Consider the following 22,826-nt stretch of genomic DNA (forward strand, 5'->3'; position numbering starts at 1 on the left):
TGTTTTTTTCCCCAATTCAAATTCTCAACAGAAATTATCCATTTCAAGGATAAGTACAGACAACTTATTTAACAAACAAATCACTGGGCACCTACTGTGTGCAAGGAACATGGGATACAGAGATATATACAGTATCATTCCTTGAGGAGATCACAATCTCAGAGAGGTGACAAAAAACATAACTCTAAATAGAAGACAATAGGGCTCATAATCAAAACACATAAAGTAGATCCAGGAGGGGGAGATGGTGTGGAGTAGGTGGACCCGAGGCTCACCTTAGCCCACGAACACAACTAGATAACTATCAAATCATCCTACATGCCCCAGAAATCAACCGGAAGACTGGCAGAACGAACTCCACAACCAAAGGTAGAGAAGAGGCCATAGTGAAGAAGGTAGAAGTGCAGAGACCTGGTTTAGGAGAGAAACAAATCATGGCCACTGCAGTGGGAAGGTAGCTGTAGTCCCAGAGAAGGGGGAGAGACTAGCGCACAGGGGAGCACATGGGGAAAACGAATCCTCATAGCAAATGGCTTGGAAAGCATGAAAGCCCGAATTTTGTGAATTCTGGCAACAAGTGGGGCTTAAAACCTAAAAATTTTTTTTTTTTTCAACGTTTATTTATTTTTGGGACAGAGAGAGACAGAGCATGAACGGGGGAGGGGCAGAGAGAGAAGGAGACACAGAATCGGAAACAGGCTCCAGGCTCTGAGCCATCAGCTCAGAGCCCGACGCGGGGCTCGAACTCACGGACCGCGAGATCGTGACCTGGCTGAAGTCGGACGCCTAACCGACTGCGCCACCCAGGCGCCCCAAAACCTAAAATTTTAAAGGTCAGAAGACTTGGTTGGGATAGAGCTGAGAGGTCACTAAGCTGCTCTTGGAGAGAAAGGCAGACATCACATGGACATACAGCGAAACAGCGATCTGAAGAGCACCTGGGCACACAGTGGGGAGGTTATTTGCTCATCTCCAAATGCATCCTAGAGAGACAGCATTCACAGAGAGACCCCTCCAGGGACAAAGGAACTGGCAGGTACAATTTCCTCCCCCACTTCTCAGCAAAGGTTAAGAGCCACCTGCAGGAGCCAGGATAGCACTGACACTCACTACCTAACTTGCTCACACCAACCCCTGCTTCCCCATGCTCTGTTGGAACTGCCCTTCTCAGTCACATTTGCCTTACTCCCAGGGCCATGGGCCCCCTTTCCCAGAAGACCAGCCCAATGCCTGCCCACACATAGTTCTCCATGTGGGATTTTTGCAGGGCCTCAATTCTGGCAGCGGTGGCGACAGGTCTCAGCCCTGGTCTCTGACCAGAGCACACCTAGTTAAAACTCACCACATTCGAAAGACACCTGGCTGGCTCAGTTGGAAGGGCATGTGACTCCCGATCTTGGGGTTTTAAGTTTGGGCCCCACATTGGGTATAAAGATTACTAAAAAAATAAACTATTAAAAAAAACTTGCCACATTTCAGATCAGAGACCAAACACTGCCCACAACAGACACAGAGCACCTCTGCAGATGACTGGCCTGAAGGATAAAGCGGCCAGGACCCAACAGTAGACTGCATGCGGCACACACTGGAGATGTTCACTAAAGTGTCAGGCCCTAGGGAACAGGGGACATTATGGGGCAGGGCACTGCCAGACTGCCTCTTCATTAGGCCATTAAACAGGGAACACAGCTTATTTTCTTAACACAGAGAAAACAGGCCCAGAGACTCAGACAAAATGAGAAGATAGAGAAATTTGTACCAATGAAAGAACAGGACAAGGCCATGGCCAGAGATCAAAGTAAAACAGACATAAGTAACATGCCTGATGGGAGTATTTAAAGCAATGATCATAAGGATATTCACTGGACTTGAGTAAAGAGTGGAAGACATCAGTGAGACCCCCTAATACAGAGATTAAAAAGAACCAATCAGAGATGAACAGTGCAATAAACGAGATTAGAAATAGACTTGATGCAAAGTACAGCAGGCTGGAAGAAGCAAAAGAATGAATTAATGACCTAGAAGACAGAGTAATGGAAAGTAATCAAGCTGAACAAAAGAGGAGAAAAAAAGAATTATGCAAAATAAGAGATTTGGGGAACTCAGTGACTCCATCTAATGTCATAACATTCGTATTACAGGAGTCGCAGAAGAAGGAGAGAGAGAAAAGAGGGCAGAATATTTATTTGAAGAAATAATAGCTAAAAACTTCCCTAATCTGGGGAATCCAGATCCAAGAAGTAGAGAAGCTCCAAAAAACGAACAAAAGCAGGCCAACACCAAGACATACTGTAATTAAATTGGCAAAATATAGTGATAAAGAAAAAATTTTAAAAGCAGCAGGATGAAAAGAAGACCTTTACATACAAGGGAAACCCCACAAGGCCATCAGGAGATTTTTTTTAGCAGACACTTTCCAAGCCAGAAGGGAGTAGTGTGATATATTCAAGATGCTGAGTGGGACAAAATCTGCAGCCAAGTATACTATATCCAGCAAGGCTATCATTCAGAATAGAAGAAGAGATAAAGAGCCTCCCAGACAAATAAAAACTAAAGGAGTTTGTGACCAATAAACCAGCTTTGCAAGAAATATTAAAGTGAGCTCTCTGAGTGGAAAGGAGAGACCAAAAGTGACACTATGAAGGTAGCAAACACAAAAGCAGTAAAAATGAGTATTTCTGTAAAAAGTCAGTCAAGGAACTCATAAAATAAAAGGATGTAAAATATGACATCATATACCTAAAATGTGGAGAGAAAAGGAGTAAAGAATGAGTTCAAACTTAAACTACCACGTATTTCATATAGACTGCTATACACAGAAGATATAATATACAAACCTAAGTGAATCAAAAACCACTAATAAATATGCAAAGAATAAGGAGAAAGAAATCATATCACTAAATAAATACATCACTAAAGAAAACCAGCAAACCATAAAAAAGAGAAAGACAAAGGATCAGAGAAAATCTTCACAAACAACCACAAAACAAGTAATACAATGGGAATAAATACATATCTATCAATAATTACTTTGAACGTAAGTGCACTAAACACTCCAATCAAAAGACATAGGATGATAGGACGGATATAAAAAACAAGACCCATCTATACACTACCTATAGGAGACTCATTTCAGACCAAAAGACACCTACAGATTCAAAGTGAGGAGATGGACAACAATAGCCAAATTATGGAAAGAGCCTAAATGTCCATCAACTGAAGAATGGATAAAGAAATTGTGGTTTATATACACAATGGAATATTACGTGGCAATGAGAAAAAATGAAATATGGCCTTTTGTAGCAACGTGGATGGAACTGGAGAGTGTGATGCTAAGTGAAATAAGCCATACAGAGAAAGACAGATGCCATATGGTTTCACTCTTATGTGGATCCTGAGAAACTTAACAGGAACCCATGGGGGAGGGAAAGGAAAAAAAAAAAAAAAGAGGTTAGAATGGGAGAGAGCCAAAGCATAAGAGACTGTTAAAAACTGAGAACAAACTGAGGGTTGATGGGGGGTGGGAGGGAGGAGAGGGTGGGTGATGGGTATTGAGGAGGGCACCTTTTGGGATGAGCACTGGGTGTTGCATGGAAACCAATTTGTCAATAAATTTCATTAAAAAAAAAAAAAAAAAAAAAAAAAAACAAAAAACAAAGTGAGGAGATGGAGAAACATTTATCATGCAAATGGATGTCAAAAGAAAGCCAGAGTAGCAATACTTAAATTGGACAAAATAGACTTTAAAACAGAGACTATGACAAGAGACAAAGAAGCACACTATCTAGTCATAAAGGGGACAATCCAATAAGAAAATATAACAATTATAAATACTTATGCACCCACATGAAAGCACCCACACACATAAAACAGTTAATAACAGGGATGCCTGGGTGGCTCAGTCACTTAAGGATCCAACTTCAGCTCAGATCATGATCTCACAGTTCATGAGTTCAAGCCCTGCATCAGGCTTTGTGCTGAAAGCTCAGAGCTTGGAGCCTGCTTCAGATTCTGTCTCACCCTCTCCCTCTGTCCCTCTCCTGCTCAGACTGTCTCTGTCTCTCAAAAAGAAGTAAAGGTTAAAAAATTAAAAACAAAAACAAAAACAACAGTTAATAACAAACATACAGGAACTAATTGGTAACAACACAATAATAGTAGGGGACTTTAACACCCCACTTATATCAACAGACAGATCATCAAAACAAAAAAATCAACAAGGAAACAATGGCTTTGAATGACACACTGAGCCAGATGGATTTAACCAACATATTCAGAACATTCCATCCTAAAACAGCAGAATACACATTCTTTTCAGGTGCTCATGGAACACTCTCCAGAACAGATCATGTATTAGGCCAAAAAACAAGTCTCAACTAATTCAAGAGGATCAAAGTCATACCATGCATCTTTTCTAACCATAACACTATGAAACTAGAAATCAACCACAAGAAAAATCTGGAAAGACCACAAATACCTGAAGGTTAAATGCCCTGCTACTAAACTAAATCAGAAAATAAAAGAAGAAATAAAAAAGTACATAGAAACAAATAAAAAAGAAATCACAACAGTCAAACTATTGGGATTCAGCAAAAGCAGTTCTAAGAGGGAAGTTTACAGCAATATAGGCTTACCTCAAGAAGCAAGAAAAATCTCAAATAAGCAACCTAACCGTTTACCCAAAGGAGCTAGGAAAAGAACAACAAACTAAAACCACTAGAAGGAAAGAATAAGGATTAGAGCAGAAATAAAACTATAAAAACAAAAGAACAGATCAACGAAACCTAGAGCTAGATCTTCAAAAATAAAATAAAATAAAATTGACAAACCTCTAGCCAAACTTATCAAGAAAATAGAAAAGGACTCAAATAAATAAAATTATAAATGAGAGAGAAGTAACAACCAACACCATAGAAATACAATTATAAAAGATTATGTAAAACTAAATGCCAAAAAATTGGTCAACCTAGAAGAAATGAATAAATTCCTAGAAACATACGCTAAGTGAAATTAGTCAGAGAAAGACAAATATCATATGACTTCACTCATATGAGGACTTTAAGGTAAAAAACAGGTGAACATAAGGGAAGGGAAGCAAAAAATAATATAAAAACAAGGAGGAGTACAAAACATAAGAGACTCTTAAATACGGAGAACAGAGAGTTACTGGAGGGGTTGTAGGAAGGGGGATGGGCTAAATGGGTAAGGGGCATTAAGAAATCTACTCCTGAAATCATTGCTGCACTATATGCTAACTAATTTGGATGTAAATTAAATAAAATGGTAAAAAAAAAAAATTCCCAGAAACATATAAACTACCAAACTGAAACAGGGAGGAATTGAAAATTTAGACAGAAAACCAGCAAAGAAATTGAATCAGTAATCAAAAAATCCCAACAAAAGTTCATGACCAGATGACTTCCCAGGCAAATTGTGCCAAACATTTAAAGAGTTAATACCTCTTTTTCTCAAACTATTCCAAAAGACAGAAAAGGAAGGAAAATTTCCAAATTCATTCTATGAAGCCAGCATTACCCTAATACCAAACCCAGACAAAGACACCACAAAAAAAACAGAACTACAAGTCAATATCTCTGATGAACATACATGCAAAAATTCTCAACAAAATATTAGCAAACCGAATCTAACAATACATTAAAAAAAATCATTCATCATGATCAAGTGGGATTTATTCTGGGTTGCAAGGGTGGTTCAATATTCACAAATCAGTCAACATGATACATCAGATCAACAAGCAAAGGATAGGAAACATATAATCATTTCAATGGATGCAGAAAAAGCCTTTGACAAAATACGACATCCATTCATGACAAAAAACCCTCAACAAAGTAGGTTTAGAGGGAATATACCTCAACCTCAAAAAGGCCATATATGAAAAACCCAGAGCTAATATCATCCTTAATGGGGAAAAACTGAGAGCTTTTTCCCTAAGGTCGGGAACAAGACAAGGATGTCCACTGTCACCATTTTTATTCAACATGGTACTGGAAGTCCTAGTCACAGCAATCAGACAACAAAAAGAAATAAAGGGCATCCAAATTGGTAAGGCAGAAGTAAAACTCTATTTTCAGATGACACATTATATACAAAAAATCCTAAAGACTCAATCAAAAAAACTTGCTAGAACTGATAAATGAATTCAGTAAAGTCTCAGGATACAAAATCAATATAGAGAAATCTATTACATTTCTATACATCAATAATGAGGCAGCAGAAACAGAAATTAAGCAAACAATCCCATTTACAATTGCACCAAAAATAAGATAACCTAAAAATAAACTTAACCAAAGAGGTAAAAGACCCGTACTCTGAAAACTATAAAACACTAATGAAAGAAACTGACAATGACACAAAGAAATGGAAAAACGGGCACCTGGGTGGCTCAGTTGGTTGAACATCTGACTTCAGCTCAGGTCATGATCTCACACAGTTTGTGACTTCGAGGCCCCACATTGGGCTTGCTGCTGTCAGCACAGAGCCCGCTTCAGATCCTCTGCCCTTCTCTTTCTCTGCCCCTCCCCCACTCACATTCTCTCTCAAAAATGAATAAGCATTTTTAAAAAAAGAGAAAGAAATGGAAAGACATTCCATGCTCACGGATAGGAAGAGTAAATATTGTTAAAATGTCTACTCTACACAAAGCAATCTACATATTTAATACAATCCCTATCAAAATACCAACATTATCACAGAACTACAACAAACAAGGCTAAAATTTTTATGGAACTACAAAAGGCCCCGAAGAGCCAAAGCAATTTTAAAAAAGAAAACCAAAGCTGGAGGCATCACAATTCCAGACTTCAAGCTGTTTTACAAAGCTATAATCATCAAGACAGTATGGTACTGGCACAAAAATATAGGCACACAGATCAGTGGAACAGAATAGAAAGCCCAGAAATGAACCCACAATTATACAGTCAATTAAACCTCAACAAAGCAGGAGAGAATATCCAAGAGGAAAAAGACTGTCTCTTCAACAAATAGTGTTGGAAAAGTTGTTCAGTTATGTGCAAAAGAATGAAACTGGACCACTTTGTTACACCATACACAAAAATGAATTCAAAATGGATTAAAGACCTACATGTGAAATCTGAAACTACAAAAATCTCAGAAGAGAACACAGGTGGTAACTTTTTTGACACCGGCCATAGCAACTTCTTTCTAGATATATCTCCTGAGGCAAGAGAAACAAAAACAAAAACAAAAATAAACTATTGGAATTACATAAAAATAAAAAGCTTCTGCACAGTAAAGGAAACAATCAACAAAACTAAAAGGTAACCTCCAGAATGGGAGATGGTATTTGGAAATGACATATCCAGTAAAGGATTAGTATCCAAAATGTATAAAGAACTGATATAACTCAACACCAAAAAACCCAAATAATCCAATTACCAAATGGGCAAAAGACACAGACATTTCTCCAAAGACTTCATACACATGGCCAACAGACACATGAAGAGATGCTCATCAGCATTCATCATTAGGGAAACGCAAATCAAAACTACAATGAGATCACCTCACACTTGTCAGAATGGGTAAAATAAAAAATACAAGAAACAACAGCTATTAGCGAGAATGTGGAGAAAAAGGAACCCTTGTGTACTGTTGGGAATGCAAACTGGTGCAGCCACTCTGGATGAGGTTCCTCAAAAAGTTAAAAATACCCTATGATCCAGCAATTGCACTGCTGGGTCTTTACCCAAAGAATACAAAATTCACACTAATTCAAATAGATACACATACCCCTATGTTTGCAGTATTATTTATAATAGCCAAATTACAGAAGCAGCCCAAGTGTCCATTAATGAATGAATGAATGAATAAAAATGTGGTACACTTCTAAAATGAAATACTATTCCACTATAGAAAAGAATGAAATCTTGCCACTTGTAACAACATGGATGGAACTAGAGAGGGAACTAAGCAAAGTAAGTCAGAGAAGGAAAAATACCATATGATTTTACTTACGTGTGAAATTCAAGAAACAAAATGAGGAAAGGGGAAATAAAAAGAGAGAAAACAAGAAACAGAGCCTTAACTACAGAGAACTGATGATTACCAGAGGGGAAGTGAGTGGCGGGGTGGGTGAGACAGGTGATGGGGATTAGGGAGCTCACTTGCTGTGTTGAGCACCAGATGATGTATGGAATTGTTGAATCACTGTACTGTACATCTGAAACTAATGTAACACTGTAGAACTAACTGGAATTAAAACACAAACTTAAATATATATAATGCAGATATATGTAACTTAAATATATACATATATCAAGTAGAGAGATGGCAGAAAAGGACTGACACCTTCAAAAGCTGAATTTAACTAATGTAACATAGAGGTCAATAAATAGCCAATTAAGAACAGACCTATAATAAACACTGTAGCAGGAGGGAGTGATTAACTCATTAAGGTAAAAGAAAATAACAGAACCCTATTTATTTACTGAAAACTAGAATACCACAATACTACAAGTCGAGGTGAGATTTTATTTTTCATTCTTTTAAGTTTATTTATTTGAGAGAGTCAGAGAGAGACAACAAGTGGGGGAGAGGCAGAGAGAGAGGGAGGGGGATCTGAAGCAGGCTCCGTGCTGTCAGCATGGAGCCCAACTTGCGGCTCAATCCCACGAACCGTGAAATCATGACCTGAGCCAAGATAGAGAGTCCTATGCTTAACTGACTAAGCCACCCGGGCACCCCTCAAGATAAGATTTTACAAAACAAAAAGAGGAGGATCCACCTTGCCTAGTACCACAGTAACAGCTATCACAAGCATAGGAGTACTTCATTTTCACATGGTTGCTCTGCTACGTATTAACATAAATTAAGAAGTATATTTACCTTGAATGGAAAACAGGATTTCACCTATTGTGACAATTATGATTGAGATACCATGCCTGCAGCGGTAGGTTGAGAATGATTCCGAGCCTGAATCCAGACTCAGCAGAACCGTTATGAATGATTAATAATGTCCTGCTATGAGTGATAGAGGAAAAATGAAGGATATGTGCTGTGTACTTGACAGCTTTAATATCTTGCATTTTCTCTGAAAACTTGTATCCCATTCATAGGTCCCCACCAAAAAAGTTGAATTTAACTCATTTAATATTACAGGCAACTACCACCCAATCGATAAAGGGACAGGATGACAATGAACACTGTTTGGGGAAATCTATCCAGGCCATGAGCCACTCTTTCTTTTCTCAGAAACATTCCCTGATCCAGGAGGCTTGGATCCCATTCCCCTAGTTACCAGTGACACATCCCTGAGTGGATCCTAATCCAACATGAGGTAACAGAGTTTCTCTTCAGAGTTGGGATTCACAAACATCCAGTTTTGGTTTTATATACGTGGAACTGCAACATGTGCAAAATATGAAGGTCATGTGCTATCATTCAGAGACAGAAGCTGAGAAACTACTCAGTTTGCAGGAAAATGAATAAAGAAAATCTACAGAGCCAGGGAAATGAGGAGAATATTATCTGGATTCTTGAGAACCTTCCTGTCCCTATATCCCTACCCATACCTCCTGTCACCTAGATTCTTAGCTTCCCTTTTCCTTATTTAAACTAGCTTGAATTTATTTGTTATTTACAGTCAAAGGGTATCAACTAATAAAGGATAAGGGGGGTGCAAAAGGATAAAAGAAAATAATCTTTTAGAAGAACTGGCCAAAATAAATAAATAAAGGAATAGAATAGTTAGAAAAAATCAAATTACTTCTCAATCCATATTAAAATTATGGTAAAAATTAACTCCTTCAATTTCTTACCCTCTTCTTAAAGAGTATATGTAATCAATTTAAAGAAATCTGACCTTTGTTTCTTCTGTTCTCACCGCATCCAGCAGATAATGCAGTAGCTCCTGACTGTCCTGTTGCTGGAAACCTTTAAATCGAGGGGCCCTATGATTTAAAAACAAAACAGGAAAGAAAAAAGATAATTTCATCAACAATATATTACTATCATCAAAAATAATTTTTTTGAATGTTTACATGATTAATGTATTTGAGAGAGAGTGTGTGTGTGCGCATGTGTGTGCATGCAGGGCCCCTCTGGAGGGGCAGAGAGAAAGAAGGAAGAGAATCCCAAGCAGGCTCCATGCTGTCAGCCCAGAGCCCAACGCATGACTCAATCTCACAAACCTCAATTGCTTAACCAACTGAGCCTCCCAAGTGCCCCTCATCTAAAATCATTTTTAAATAACATATATTCAAAGATTCAATATAGTCCTTTTACCACTAGGTAAAAAGAGCAGATATGATCACTGCTCCAATTAAGATGAGATCATCAGTACAAAGAAAATAATATAGTTATCAGGGCATCTGGGTGGTTCAGCTGGTTAAGCATCTGACTCTTGATTTCGGCTCAGGTCATAATCTCATGGTTCTTGGGATCAAGCCCCACATGGCGCTCTACACTGATAGCATGGAACCTGCTTGGGATTCTCTCTCTCCCTCTCTCTGCCTCTCTCTCTCTCTTGAAATAAATAAATAAAATAAAAAAGAATAATATGGCTGTCATTTATCAAGTGACTACTACATGCAAGCATAGTACATATGTTAAGCTTTACATAGATCAATCCTCAAACAAGCTTGGGATGCACTATTTTCTCCAGTTTATACATGGGGGAATCAGAGGGATTATTCAAATAATTTGCAAGGTCACACAGCAAGCAAAAATATAGTACTCAAACCCAACCCACTGTGATCTATTATCTTCCTACCCTGAATAACCAAATGAAAAACAAGAAGTTATTTATATTTAAATAAAGAACAATAATCTGATATCTCTGTGAATGTATTTTTTTTAAGGATTTAACAACTAAATTTCCTCGTATTAATTAAAGGTTCAGGTGCTGTACATGGACACATCAACACAGCAAATATTTAGTTGATTTCATTAACTTTAAAAAACAGTATTTTCTGCAATAAATTCCAATACCAAAATGAAATGAAAATAAGTGCTAAATTTAGATAGTGCTCTGATCTAAGATGAAGAAAGAATTTTGTCAAAGTAATATAAAATAGTAAGAATATCTTATTGTAGTACAAGTTTACAATGTTCTCCTTGTGGTATGTCCAACATATCTCATTTGATATGCACAACAGTGCTGTTAAGAAATCAGTTAAGATGAACTGTTTTACACTTGAGAAAACTGAAGAACAATCTGTGTGCCACTGACGTAAATCCAAGTCTTTTGATTCTTGAGTCCAGTACTTCAAGCATTATTCTTTATTATCTCATAATAAACATTCATTCTAGTAATGCACTAATGAGAGTCCCTGGTGCTAAAAAGCTATCTGAACTAGCAGTGAATCTAGCCTATAATAGGAACCGTAATTTCATTTATTCACTCTTGTTAAGTAGTAGCAAAAGCAAAAGGATGCTGAGAACTTTGATTTACTGCCCTTGTGGGCTTCCCTTTCTGCATTTGGTGGATATAGATCACCTTCTAGATCAGAGAAGAGGACAGAAACCAAGATGGACACATTTCTCACCCCTATCTGGGCTTCCATGGCTGGAATCCATGTAAGGCAGAAACTGCATGACATGACATTTGTGCTGTAGGCATCAAGGAAGTTCAGTGAAGTGGAAGAAGATTGCAAGGGGCAAACGGGAATCCTTCAGGGATCCTCATCTGCCATGTTGCAGGTAGGAGGAACAGTGTGTGGCTTTCAAAGCAGATGCACAGGAAGGAAATTGTTCCTGAACAAAGGAGAAACTTTCTCTACCACGTCTCTGCCTACAGCTCCATCTCAACTATCCACAGACCAGTTACTGCCTTCTAAACCATTCAAGAAAATTAATGACAAATCACTAAATTCTAATCCTGGAACCAATACGACATATATGTTAACTAACTTGAAAATAAATAAACAAACAAACCTAGATTTTTTTTTTCTTTCTTCTTCTACCTAGGACTGGGTCAAAAATTCTAAGAGGACTTAAAGAATCTGTAATACCCAAAGCAATCTATATATTCAATGAAATGCCTATCAAAATAACACCAACATTCTTCACAGAGCTAGAACAAACAATCCTAAAATTTGTATGGAACCACAAAAGACTCTGAATAGCCAAAGCAATCCTGAAAAAGAAAACCAAAGCTGGAGGTATCACAATTCCAGACTTCAAGCTGTATTCCAAAGCTGTAATCATCAAGACAGTATGATACTGACACAGGAACAGACACATAGATCAATGGAACAGAATAGAGAACCCAGAAATGAACCCACAAATATGTGGTTGGTCAACCTTACCAAGAGCCTGAAAGGAAGCTCTTAGACAAATACTAACTAAGGCTACAAGAGAACACATACTAAGCCTAGAGACCTGAAACCAGGCCAAACCTTCTATTGACTCTTTTCACCTCCCCCAGATGAGGGCAGCAGAGTAACTGTAAGCCAATACAAGACCTCAATCTCCAAGGCCAGCCCAGAGTTCAGAGGTAAGGCTATCTTAAAATTTGACATTTTTAGGCAGAGAAGAGAGGGATATGAGGAAAAGAGGCTATGGAAGGGAGAGGATGTGAAAAAGGCAGCAGGGGAAACAAGGAAGGGTGGAGGAAATGGAAGAAAGCAAAGGGGGGAAAAATGGGAAAAAACAAACAAAAAATTCTACTCCCAAGAAGCCTGCAAACCAATATCATAAAACACAAAGAAATCTGATGTTAAAAAATCAACAACTGAAATGCATTTACTTCACTCCAAATAAATTTTATAAAACTTATCCAAAGATGTTACAATATGTTGAGAATGTACAAAAAGATAAAGGCATGCCAATAAAAGCCTAGATATTAGGTAAAAAAGAAAAACTTTTTTTTTTTTACGTTTATTTATTTTTGAGAGAGAAAGAGAGCACAAGTGGGGCAGGGCAGAGAGAGAGGGAGACACAGAATCTGAAGTAGGCTCCAGGCTCTGAGCTGTCATCACAGAGCCTGATGTGGGGCTGGAACTCATGAACCATGAGATCATGACCTGAGCTGAAGTCAGACGCGTAACTGACTAAGCCACCCCGGCGCGCCAAAAAAAAAAACTTTTTTAAGGGATATGTAGATATTGATAAGATAGCCAATTGAAAATATTAGAAGAAAATAAAACTACAGATATAAAAATCAATAGATAGGATAAATTCTATACACAGTTGAAGGGCAAACTAGTAAATTAGAAGATAATAGTATTTTGAGAATTTGGTGGCACTCCTTAATGTACATGACATACCATAGAGTATCACAAAACTACAAATATGTATATGTATGTATATGTGTATACACATATATTTGCAGTGTGTGTGTATATACATATATGTGTATACACATATACATACACATGCATATTTGTATATATATATATATACACACACACACACACATATATACACACACACATACATATATATTTCCTCATGGACAAAACCCAAAGAAAGCTCAGCACATCAATATTAGTTACCAACATAAAAGAGTGAAGGAGTAAACAAAGCAAAAGATGGGCATAAATGAGTATAAAGAAAAGATCACTCTAGAGCATCTTTGAACCTTTTAAGGAAGAATGCATGTAGAAACTGGTGAAATCCAAGAAAGATTTGTAGGAGAGTTGACAGTATTGTGTTAATGTCAATTTCCTGGTTTTGACAATGCACTGTTGTTTAAGTTATTATTGATAGTGGAAGCGAAATAAAGGGTACACAGTAACTCTGTACTCTTATTTCAACTTCTTGTGATCCTTAAAACTACTGCAAAATAACAAGAATTGGGGTGGGTGGGGAATCCAGAAGAAAGTTGAAGAATTTGCTCCCAACATTCACAAGTGGTAGAAATGTCTGATAATCACTCTTACAATAGAAACTACAAGAGACTGGTTCAACTTTCAAAAATCAAGTAATGTATACACACAATGTAGATGAATCTCAAAATAATTATAGCAAGAAGCCAGACAAAAAAGAGTACACACTGTATATAGGAATCTAAAACATGCAAACGAATCTACAGTGACAAGAACAGGTAAGTGGTACAGAGGGGAGGGGTTTAGGCGAGACAGTCCAGAGAGAGGGATCACAAAAGGGCCCAAGAAAACTTTTAGGGGTGATGCATACATTCATCACACTGATTGTGGCAATGGTGTCACAAGTATGTAGATATACATTATATGTATGTATATACATACATATATATATATATATATATATATATATATATATAGTATCTCAAAACTTATCCAATGGTATGCTTTAAATATGTACAGCTTAATGTATGTCAAATATACAAACTATTCAGAACACCCATTAATACGATTCACTGTTTCAACAGATTTTTAAAAACCCATATGATTATTTCAATAGATGCAGGAAAAGCATTTAATAAAATCTAATACCCATTCTTTTTTCTTAAAAGAAAAAAACATTTATTATCTCATGGTTTCTCTGGGCCAGGAATCAAAGTATACCAATGGTAATACATAATGTTTATTTATTTAAATAATAAAGTTTTGTTGTTTTTTAAGGAAAAATTGGGTATTGGGAGTTTATCAAATACTGTTATTCTTTTTTTTTTTTTTTTTTAATTTTTTTTTTCAACGTTTATTTATTTTTGGGACAGAGAGAGACAGAGCATGAACAGGGGAGGGGCAGAGAGAGAGGGAGACAAGAATCGGAAACAGGCTCCAGGCTCTGAGCCATTAGCCCAGAGCCCGACGTGGGGCTCGAACTCACGGACCGCGAGTTCGTGACCTGGCTGAAGTCGGACGCTTAACCGACTGCGCCACCCAGGCGCCCCTCAAATACTGTTATTCTTGATGAGAATCCTCAGAAAAAACTAGGAATGGGAATTTCCTTAACTTGATGAAAGGCATCTAGGAAAAACCTACAGCTGCTATCACACTTATGTGTGAAAGACTGAATGTTCCTCCCCTAATATCAGACACAAAGCAAAGATGCATATTTCACCACTCCAACATTGTACTGGAGGTCCTTGCCAGCTATATAAAGAAAAAGGTCTAAAAGGATACAAATTTTAAAGGAAGAAATAAAATGGTCTTTATTTACCAATGACATTATTGTCTACATAGGAAATCCCAAAAGATCTACATGAAGCTATTATAACCAGTAAATGAATTAAACAAAGCAGCAAGAAACAAGATCAATATACAAAAACCAAGTATATTTCTGTATATTAGAAACGTACAACTGGAAATTGAAATTTCTTTAAAGTACCAATTTACAATAAATAGTATTTAAAAACATGAAATTCTAAAGGTAAATCTAACAACATTGTGTAGCATTTGTAAGCTGAAAATCACAAAACTTGATGAGAAAAATCAAATACCTAAATAACTGAAAAGATATGTCATAATCATGCTTTGGAACGCAACATGGTTAAGATGTCCATTCTAAACGGATCTCCAAATGCAATCCCAATTAACAAACTGATTGTAAAATTCATGTGAAAAAGCAAAGGACCTGAAATAGTTAAAAAAAAAAAAAAAAAGTAAAGTTTGAACTCTCATTCTCCAATTCCAAGACTTACTATAAAGTTACAGTAATTGACACAGTGGAGGACTGGGGTAAGAATAGACATGCAGATCAATGGAACAGAACAAAGTCCCAAAACAGACTCAACATACATGGCTCAAATCTTCACCAGGTTTTTAAAAATTACTTTTCTTAATATGTATCTCTTAAAAAAAATTTTTTTTTACATTTATTGATTTTTGAGAGACACAGCGAGATAGAGTGTGAGTGGGGGAGGGGCAGAGAGAGAAGGAGACACAGAATCTGAAGCAGGCTCTGGGCTCTGAGCAAGTGTTCAGCACAGAGCCTGATGCAGGGCTCAAACCCACGAACCACGAGATCATGACCTGAGCCGAAGTCGGATGCTCAACCTACTGAGCCACCCAATATACATCTCTTTTTAAAGTAAACATAAAAAACAAAAGGCAATTTTTAATGTTTTCAAATGATGTTTGATCCAGTAATTCTATATATCCTACTGATGTACTCTCACAAGTGCAGCACACACACACGTAAAATCAAGTAAGTCATACCCACATGCACTAAAATGGAAAAATGTAAAAAATGTATTAAGCAAAACAAGTTGCAAACAATCTGTGTATATGTCTGTGTATGCATAATCACTTTTGAAAAAAATAAGATAAATACTACTTTGAATGTCTATCCATGAACACCTATTATTTAAACATTTTTTAAAATTTATAAATCTTTATAAAACAAAAAAAAAATGCAAAACAGTTATTTTTGGAGATCCAAAAACAAATTTCTAATTGACATAAATTCCTAAAAACTTTTGAACTCTGTGAGGCACCAAAGTCTCTGAGACTTTTATGGGACTTTCTGTTCTTCAGGTTTTGAAAAACAGCATTTGCCTACTAAATTAAACACATAATAAACCCTCTATGTTTTTGACCACATTCAAAATACCACGGCACAGTATGCTAAGTGAAATAAGCCAGTCACAGAAAAACAAATAGTGTGATTCCATTTATATGAAGAACCTAAAATAGTCAAATTCATAAAATGAAAGAGCACAATGTTGTCTACTAGGGCCTGGAGTGAAGGAAAAATAGGAATAATCAATAGGCATAAAGTTTTAGTCAAGCAAGATGGACAAGCTCTAAAGATCTCCTGTCCAGCATTGCACTTACAGTCAACAATATTTTGTACACTTAAATTTTTTTAATGTTTATTTATTTCTTAATATTTTTTATGTTTGTTTATTTTTTGAGAAAGAGAGACAGAGAGACAGACAGAGTGCAAGCAGGGGAGGGACAGAGAGAGGGAGACACAGAATCTGAAGCAGGCTCCAGGATCTAAGCTGTCAGCTGTCAGCACAGCCCCCAACATGGGGCTTGAACTCACAAACCACAAAATCATGACCTGAGCCGAAGTTGGATGCTTGATTGACTAAGTCACCCAGGTGCCCCTGTATACTTAAAAATTTTAAGATGGTAGGGGTGCCTGGGTAGCTCAGTAGGTTAAGTCTCCAACTCTTGGTTTCAAAGCAGGTCATGATCTCAGTTGGTGGGATCAAACCCCAAGTTGGGCTCTGTGCTGTTGGCACAGAGCCTGCTTAAGATTCTCTCCCCCACACCTCTCTCTCTCTCAAAATAAATAAATAACTTCAAGAGAAAAAAAGAAAAAATTTAAGAAGGTAGAGCTCATGGTAAGTGTTCTTTTCACAATTATTTTTGAAAAAATTAACCTTGGTACAATTCTATGAGATAAAATACAATATAATGCCATGGCACAAGTAACTAGCTTAAATTAAAATGAAATTTTGAAGCCTAGAGATATAAAAAAAAAATGTTAAGTTCCCATTTAAAGAATTTTGTTTCTACCTATTTTAGTAATTGTGGACTGGACTAGCTCATGAACTCCATGACAGGATCTATTTTTAATATGTTATACACTGTGTATCCCTAGAATCTAGCAAGTAACTGACACAAATAAGTTCTCAATTTTTTAAAAAAAATTGTTTTTTAACGTTTTATTTATTTTTGAGACAGGGAGAGACAGAGCATGAATGCGGGACGGTCAGAGAGAGAGGGAGACACAGAATCTGAAACAGGCTCCAGGTTCTGAGCAGTAAGCAGAGAGCCCGACGCAAGACTCGAACTCATGAACAGTGAGATTGTGACCTGAGCCGAAGTCGGACGCTTAACCGACTGAGCCACCCAGGCGCCTCAGTTCTCAATTTTTTCAGATGAAGGAATAAGTGAAAGCATTAAAGTTGCATCAGGTCCTTTATGGTATGTATGTATTTCCACGTACCCAAGGATTTTGTTTTTGAACATACAGTACTATCTTGAGAAATTCACTTAAACTCTATTTGCCTTGAAGCTCATTTCTAAAACTAAGGAAAGGGGCACCTGGGTTGCTCAGTCAGTTAAGCGTCTGACTCTTGATTTTGGCTCAGGTGGTCATCTCACGGTTCATGAGATCAAGCCCTATTTCAGGCTCTGCGCTGACAGCCTGGAGCCTGCTTGGGATTCTCTCTCTCCCTCTCTCTGCCTCTCTCTCTCAAAATAATAAACATTTTTTAAAAAATGATAAAAATAAGGAAGGCACCTGGCTGACTCAGTTGGTAGAGCATGCAAGTCCTGATCTTGGGGTCATGAGCTTGAGCCCCATATTGCAGGTTGAGTATACTTAAAATGATAATAAAATAAAAGTAAAAATAAGAAAACTAGGTTCAGATGACCTATTATGGCACCTTTTAGATTTTACAATTCTATAGTTTTCTTACTCTTTGTTCTTACATCATGGGCTTCTGAATCAGGACAGACCTCTTTTTGAATCCTGGCTTTGTCACTATACAACTAAGTAAGCTACTCAACTTCTGTGAGTCTCAGTTTCCTTATTTATAAAATGGGGATAAACAAGCACTTCTTCAGACTATTATGAGATATAATTTACATAAAGCACACAGCTGCAATTAAACAAATATTAGTTCTTAATCTCTTGAGAGTCTAGACAATAGTGTTATAGTAAGAGTGAAACTACCCATATTAAGTGATACATTAGAATTTTATAACTCATAATTATTTATATCAAAAATTTAGATGCACCCACTTCTGACAAAGCTGATTAAAAAGAACTTTAGGAGAAAGTGGTCCTTTTTCAGTCTCCTTCATGCTATGAAGAAACAGGAACAGGGCTGAGGTCAATGGTCCAGGGCTTGAAAGTTCCACCATTAATGGGTCCTTTAAAAACATGATCAACTCTTTGTCAGAAATATGCAATTTTAAACTTAAATATTATTAAAAACTAAGAGTTATACTTTGTTTAAATGATGACAACTAAATTGCCTCAAGTGCATTAAGAAACTTTATTCCCACACATGTAAAATGAATTTTTAAAAAAATGGGATAATGGAATTAAGTGTCTTACCTTGAAAAACACAGGTATTCTCATATCCTCTGCTCTTTACTTAATGAAAGTATTAGTTTAAGAGTTAAATCACCAATATTTAGTTGCTTATAAATGTCCCTTAATGTGCTTTCTTAAAAGTGAAATTACTTATCTACTTGATATGTATTTATTTCCAATCATAAATTATATTTAATAAATTATATTTATCAAATATAATGATAAATTATATTTATTAGCAAACTCCATAGCTTTCTTTTCCCAAAATATTTTATGAATAAAATAAGGAATGGGAAATTATGTCACAAAATTAGTACACCATTCCCTCTCTTTTAAAATGGAGAGAAAAAGCTTGACAAAAGCAGCTAAAATTGTGTGAGGGAGAAACCCATTTTATTCTAAAATGTTTCCCCCACCAAGTTTTGCTTTCTAAAATGTTATCTTCACCAGTAATCCTCTCTCCTTACAAACAATGAATTAAAAGCAAATGCCAAATATTATCTTGGGACATTATAGAAAGTGATCTTCTAATACAACTACCAAATATGTTGCCTCATTCGTGTATTTATGAAATACATGTTACATATATATTTCATACCAACTACCCTTAAAAAAAATCTATCATCTGGGGCACCTGGGTGGCTCAGTGGGTTGAGCATCTGACTTCAGCTCAGGTCATGATCTCACGGTTCATAGGTTCAAGCCCTGCATCAGGCTCTGTGATGACAGCTTGGAGCCTAGATCCTGCTTCATATTCTGTGTCTCCCTCTCTCGCTGCCCCTCTCCCTCCCGCCTCTCAAAAATAAACATTAAAAAAAAAATTTTTTTTTTTTAAATCTACCATCTGACTAAAACCACAGAAAGGACAGGCTATAATTTTTCCATAGTCTCTGAGTATCAAAAGTGCTCTCTGCCATGTTGAAGACATAAACAGACATTTCTCCAAAGAAGACATCCAGATGGCCAACAGACACATGAAAAGATGCTCAACATCACTCATCATCAGGGAAATGCAAATCAAAACTACAATGAGATATTAACTCACACATGTCAGAATGGCTAAAATCAAAAATAAAAGAAAAAACTGCTGGTGAGGATGTGGAGAAAAAGAAACGCTTGTGCACTGTTAGTGGAAATACAAACTAGTGCAGGCGCTCTGGAAGACAGTATGGAGGTTCCTCAAGAAGTTAAAAATAGAACTACCATATGATCCAGTAATCACTCAACTGGGTATTTACCTAAAGAATACAAAAACACTGGGATGCCAGGGTGGCTCAGTCTGTTAAGTATCTGACTTCAGCTCAGGCCTTGATCTCACTGTTGATGGGTTTGAGCCCCACATCAGGCTCTGTGCTGACAGCTCGGAGCCTGAAGCCTGCTTTGGATTCTGTGCCTCCCTCTCTGCCCCTCTCCCTGCTCGTGCTCGCTCACTCTCTCTCTCGCTCTCGCTCTCTCAAAAATAAATAAAAACATTAAAAAAAAAATTTAGGGGCTCATGGGTGGCTCAGTTGGTTGAGCGTCCGACTTCAGCTCAGGTCATGATCTCATGGTCTGTGCGTTTGAGCCCCATGTCGGGCTCTGTGCTGACAGCTCAGAGCCTGGAGCCTGCTTCAGATTCTGTGTCCCCCTCTCTCTCCGCCTCACCCCTGCTTGTGCTCTGTCTCTGTCTTTCAAAAATGAACAAATATATTTAAAAAATTTTTAAAAAGAATATAAAAACACTAATTCAAAGGGATACACATACCCCTATGTTTATTGAAGCATTATTTACAATAGTCAAATTATAGAAGCAGCCTAAGTATACATCAACTGATGAATGGATAAAGAATATGTAGTATACTTATACAATGGAATGTTATTCTGCCATAAAAAAGAATGAAATCCTACCATTTGCAAACAACATGGATGGACCTTGTGGGCATACTAATTGAAATAGGTCAGACAGAGAAAGACAAATACCATATGAACTTACTTACATGTAGAATTTAAAACAAAACACCCCAAAACAAACAAACAAACAAACAAACATGCTCATAGACACAAAGAAGAGATTGGTGGCTGCCAGAGCCAGGGAGTGAGGGGGTAGGTAAAATGGGTGAATGAGGTCAAAAGGTACAAACTTTCAGATATTAATAAACAAAAAAGAACACCTATGAAAAACCTACAGTTAACTTCATTCCTAATGTTATTGAAAGAATATTTTCCCCCTAATTTGGGGATTTTAGGCAAGGATGCCTGCTTTCATCATTTCTAGTCCACGTTATTAGAGGTTCAAGCCAGCACAATAAGGTAAGGAAAAGAAACAAAAGGCATACAGTTTACAAAGGGCAAAGTAAAACTGGTGATTCAAAGAGCAGTGATCTACGCTGACAGCCCTCCAGCTCAGGTCAACTGTATGTCCTATGTATCTAAGCTCTAAGATTGAAACTCTCCTCTTAGAATAATGCAAACCTAAAGTGATCAGTTATAGTATCTAACTGCCCTATAATAATCTTGAGACACAGTTCTACATGTAAAATACTTAACATTCAATCATATTTAATAGGAAATCTTTTCAAGTGACTAAGTATCAACTTCCATTTAATGGTTTTCACTATCTCACTCAACTTTAGAAGAGTATAGGACCTACCATAAAGATTTTAAGGGGTTGAACAGGCAGTAAGTTTACAGGCTGGTCTTTCAACAAAGAAATACAATATCGTCTTTCAAATCTGCCTCCTTGGGGAAAAGAAAAATCTAAGATTACTACACTGAGCTAAGAATTTTTAAAACTCCCCTTTCTTAAGTGTTCTCAAAAGCCAGATCATGAGCTATATATACACTGTCTTCCTCCAATACACACACACACACACACACACACACACACACACACACACACACACACAATTTCTAACTAAAAACATTATTACTAGTGTCAGCTCCCTCAAGCCAAAGACCACCAGGAACACACTGGTAGTTGAACAAGAGGGGTTTATTACTTGTTGCATTTGGGGACAACATACACGATGGGAAACCATGGGGTGTCTCAATAAAAGGGTGTTGGAAAGAACTGATAGAGGATTTGAGTTTTGGATAAGTAATTTAGGGGAGAGTCTAAGGAAGCAGAAGTCTGCTCTCAGTTGAATGCTGTCAGAAAGTGGGGGTAATTCTATCACTGGGTATCTTGATAAATCTTATCTTTGAGTTAGGATAACCTAAATTCTAGTCTCTTTGGGAGACAAAATCAAGGATAAAGCTATAACTAGTAAAGAAGTAGCAGTCTCTCACTTTGGTCAAAGAAGATGTTTGGGATTTTTCTCAGTGGTAGACGAACTTTGCTTTTGTCTGTGTTTAGATAAAATTATGAAGTAGCCTTGCTTTGTCTTAGTTTGTCAGTCTCAGAGCAACCTAGCCTGAGGTTGGCATTCTGTGAGACCATTTGAACAATATGGCCTAACTGTAGGTGCCACGCCAGCTTCTGAATGTTAAGTGCTGTTTTTTGTTTGTTTGTTTGTTTTTTCCTTTCTCACTAGCTTAAAAACCCATTTTCAGACTAGGCTCCTAAAAACCTTTAGATGTTCACCATTAAAACCAAATCTACCTTTAAAGAATTAAAATGCTATATTTAAGGAAATGTTACCAGTAATTACAAAACAGGAGTCCTACACATTTTGCTCAACAAAACAAACGCCTTTTGTTTTTTCCAGTATATTTGTTTGAAAGCTGCCTTAATATTTTTGTATTGTTTGACCCATGATACGTTTGAACCCTAACAGATCTTGAAGGTATAACTTTAGAATTTTAAAATCTGATTATTTCACAAAATGCTTTTGAATGATTTTTTCAAAATATTTTTTCAAAACATCATTTCAGTTAACATTTGCAGAAATACTAAAGGTAGATTTTGACACCATCAGTGGCTCATCTAAAAAGAGCTATTATCC

At 37.0% G+C, this 22,826-nt stretch overlaps 1 protein-coding gene across 8 annotated transcripts in view; it reads right to left on the bottom strand.

The window, feature by feature from the left end:
* Positions 1-22,826, bottom strand: part of USP45 (ubiquitin specific peptidase 45) — a 77,946-nt gene that overhangs the window by 23,084 nt on the left and 32,036 nt on the right. For 6 of the 8 annotated variants that reach the window (XM_047858348.1, XM_047858345.1, XM_047858346.1 and 3 more), the window contains exons 8-9: positions 18,607-18,737; positions 9,839-9,926 (exon numbers count right to left, since the gene is read on the bottom strand). In XM_047858348.1, coding sequence (XP_047714304.1) covers positions 9,839-9,926; positions 18,607-18,737 — 219 coding nt within the window. Of the gene's footprint in view, positions 1-9,838; positions 9,927-15,345; positions 15,478-18,606; positions 18,738-22,826 lie in introns of those variants that run through there. The other 2 variants (XM_047858353.1, XM_047858349.1) reach the window with 2 other exon arrangements.

The sequence above is a fragment of the Prionailurus viverrinus genome, chromosome B2 (assembly GCF_022837055.1).
Source record: "Prionailurus viverrinus isolate Anna chromosome B2, UM_Priviv_1.0, whole genome shotgun sequence".
NCBI lineage: Eukaryota > Metazoa > Chordata > Mammalia > Carnivora > Felidae > Prionailurus > Prionailurus viverrinus.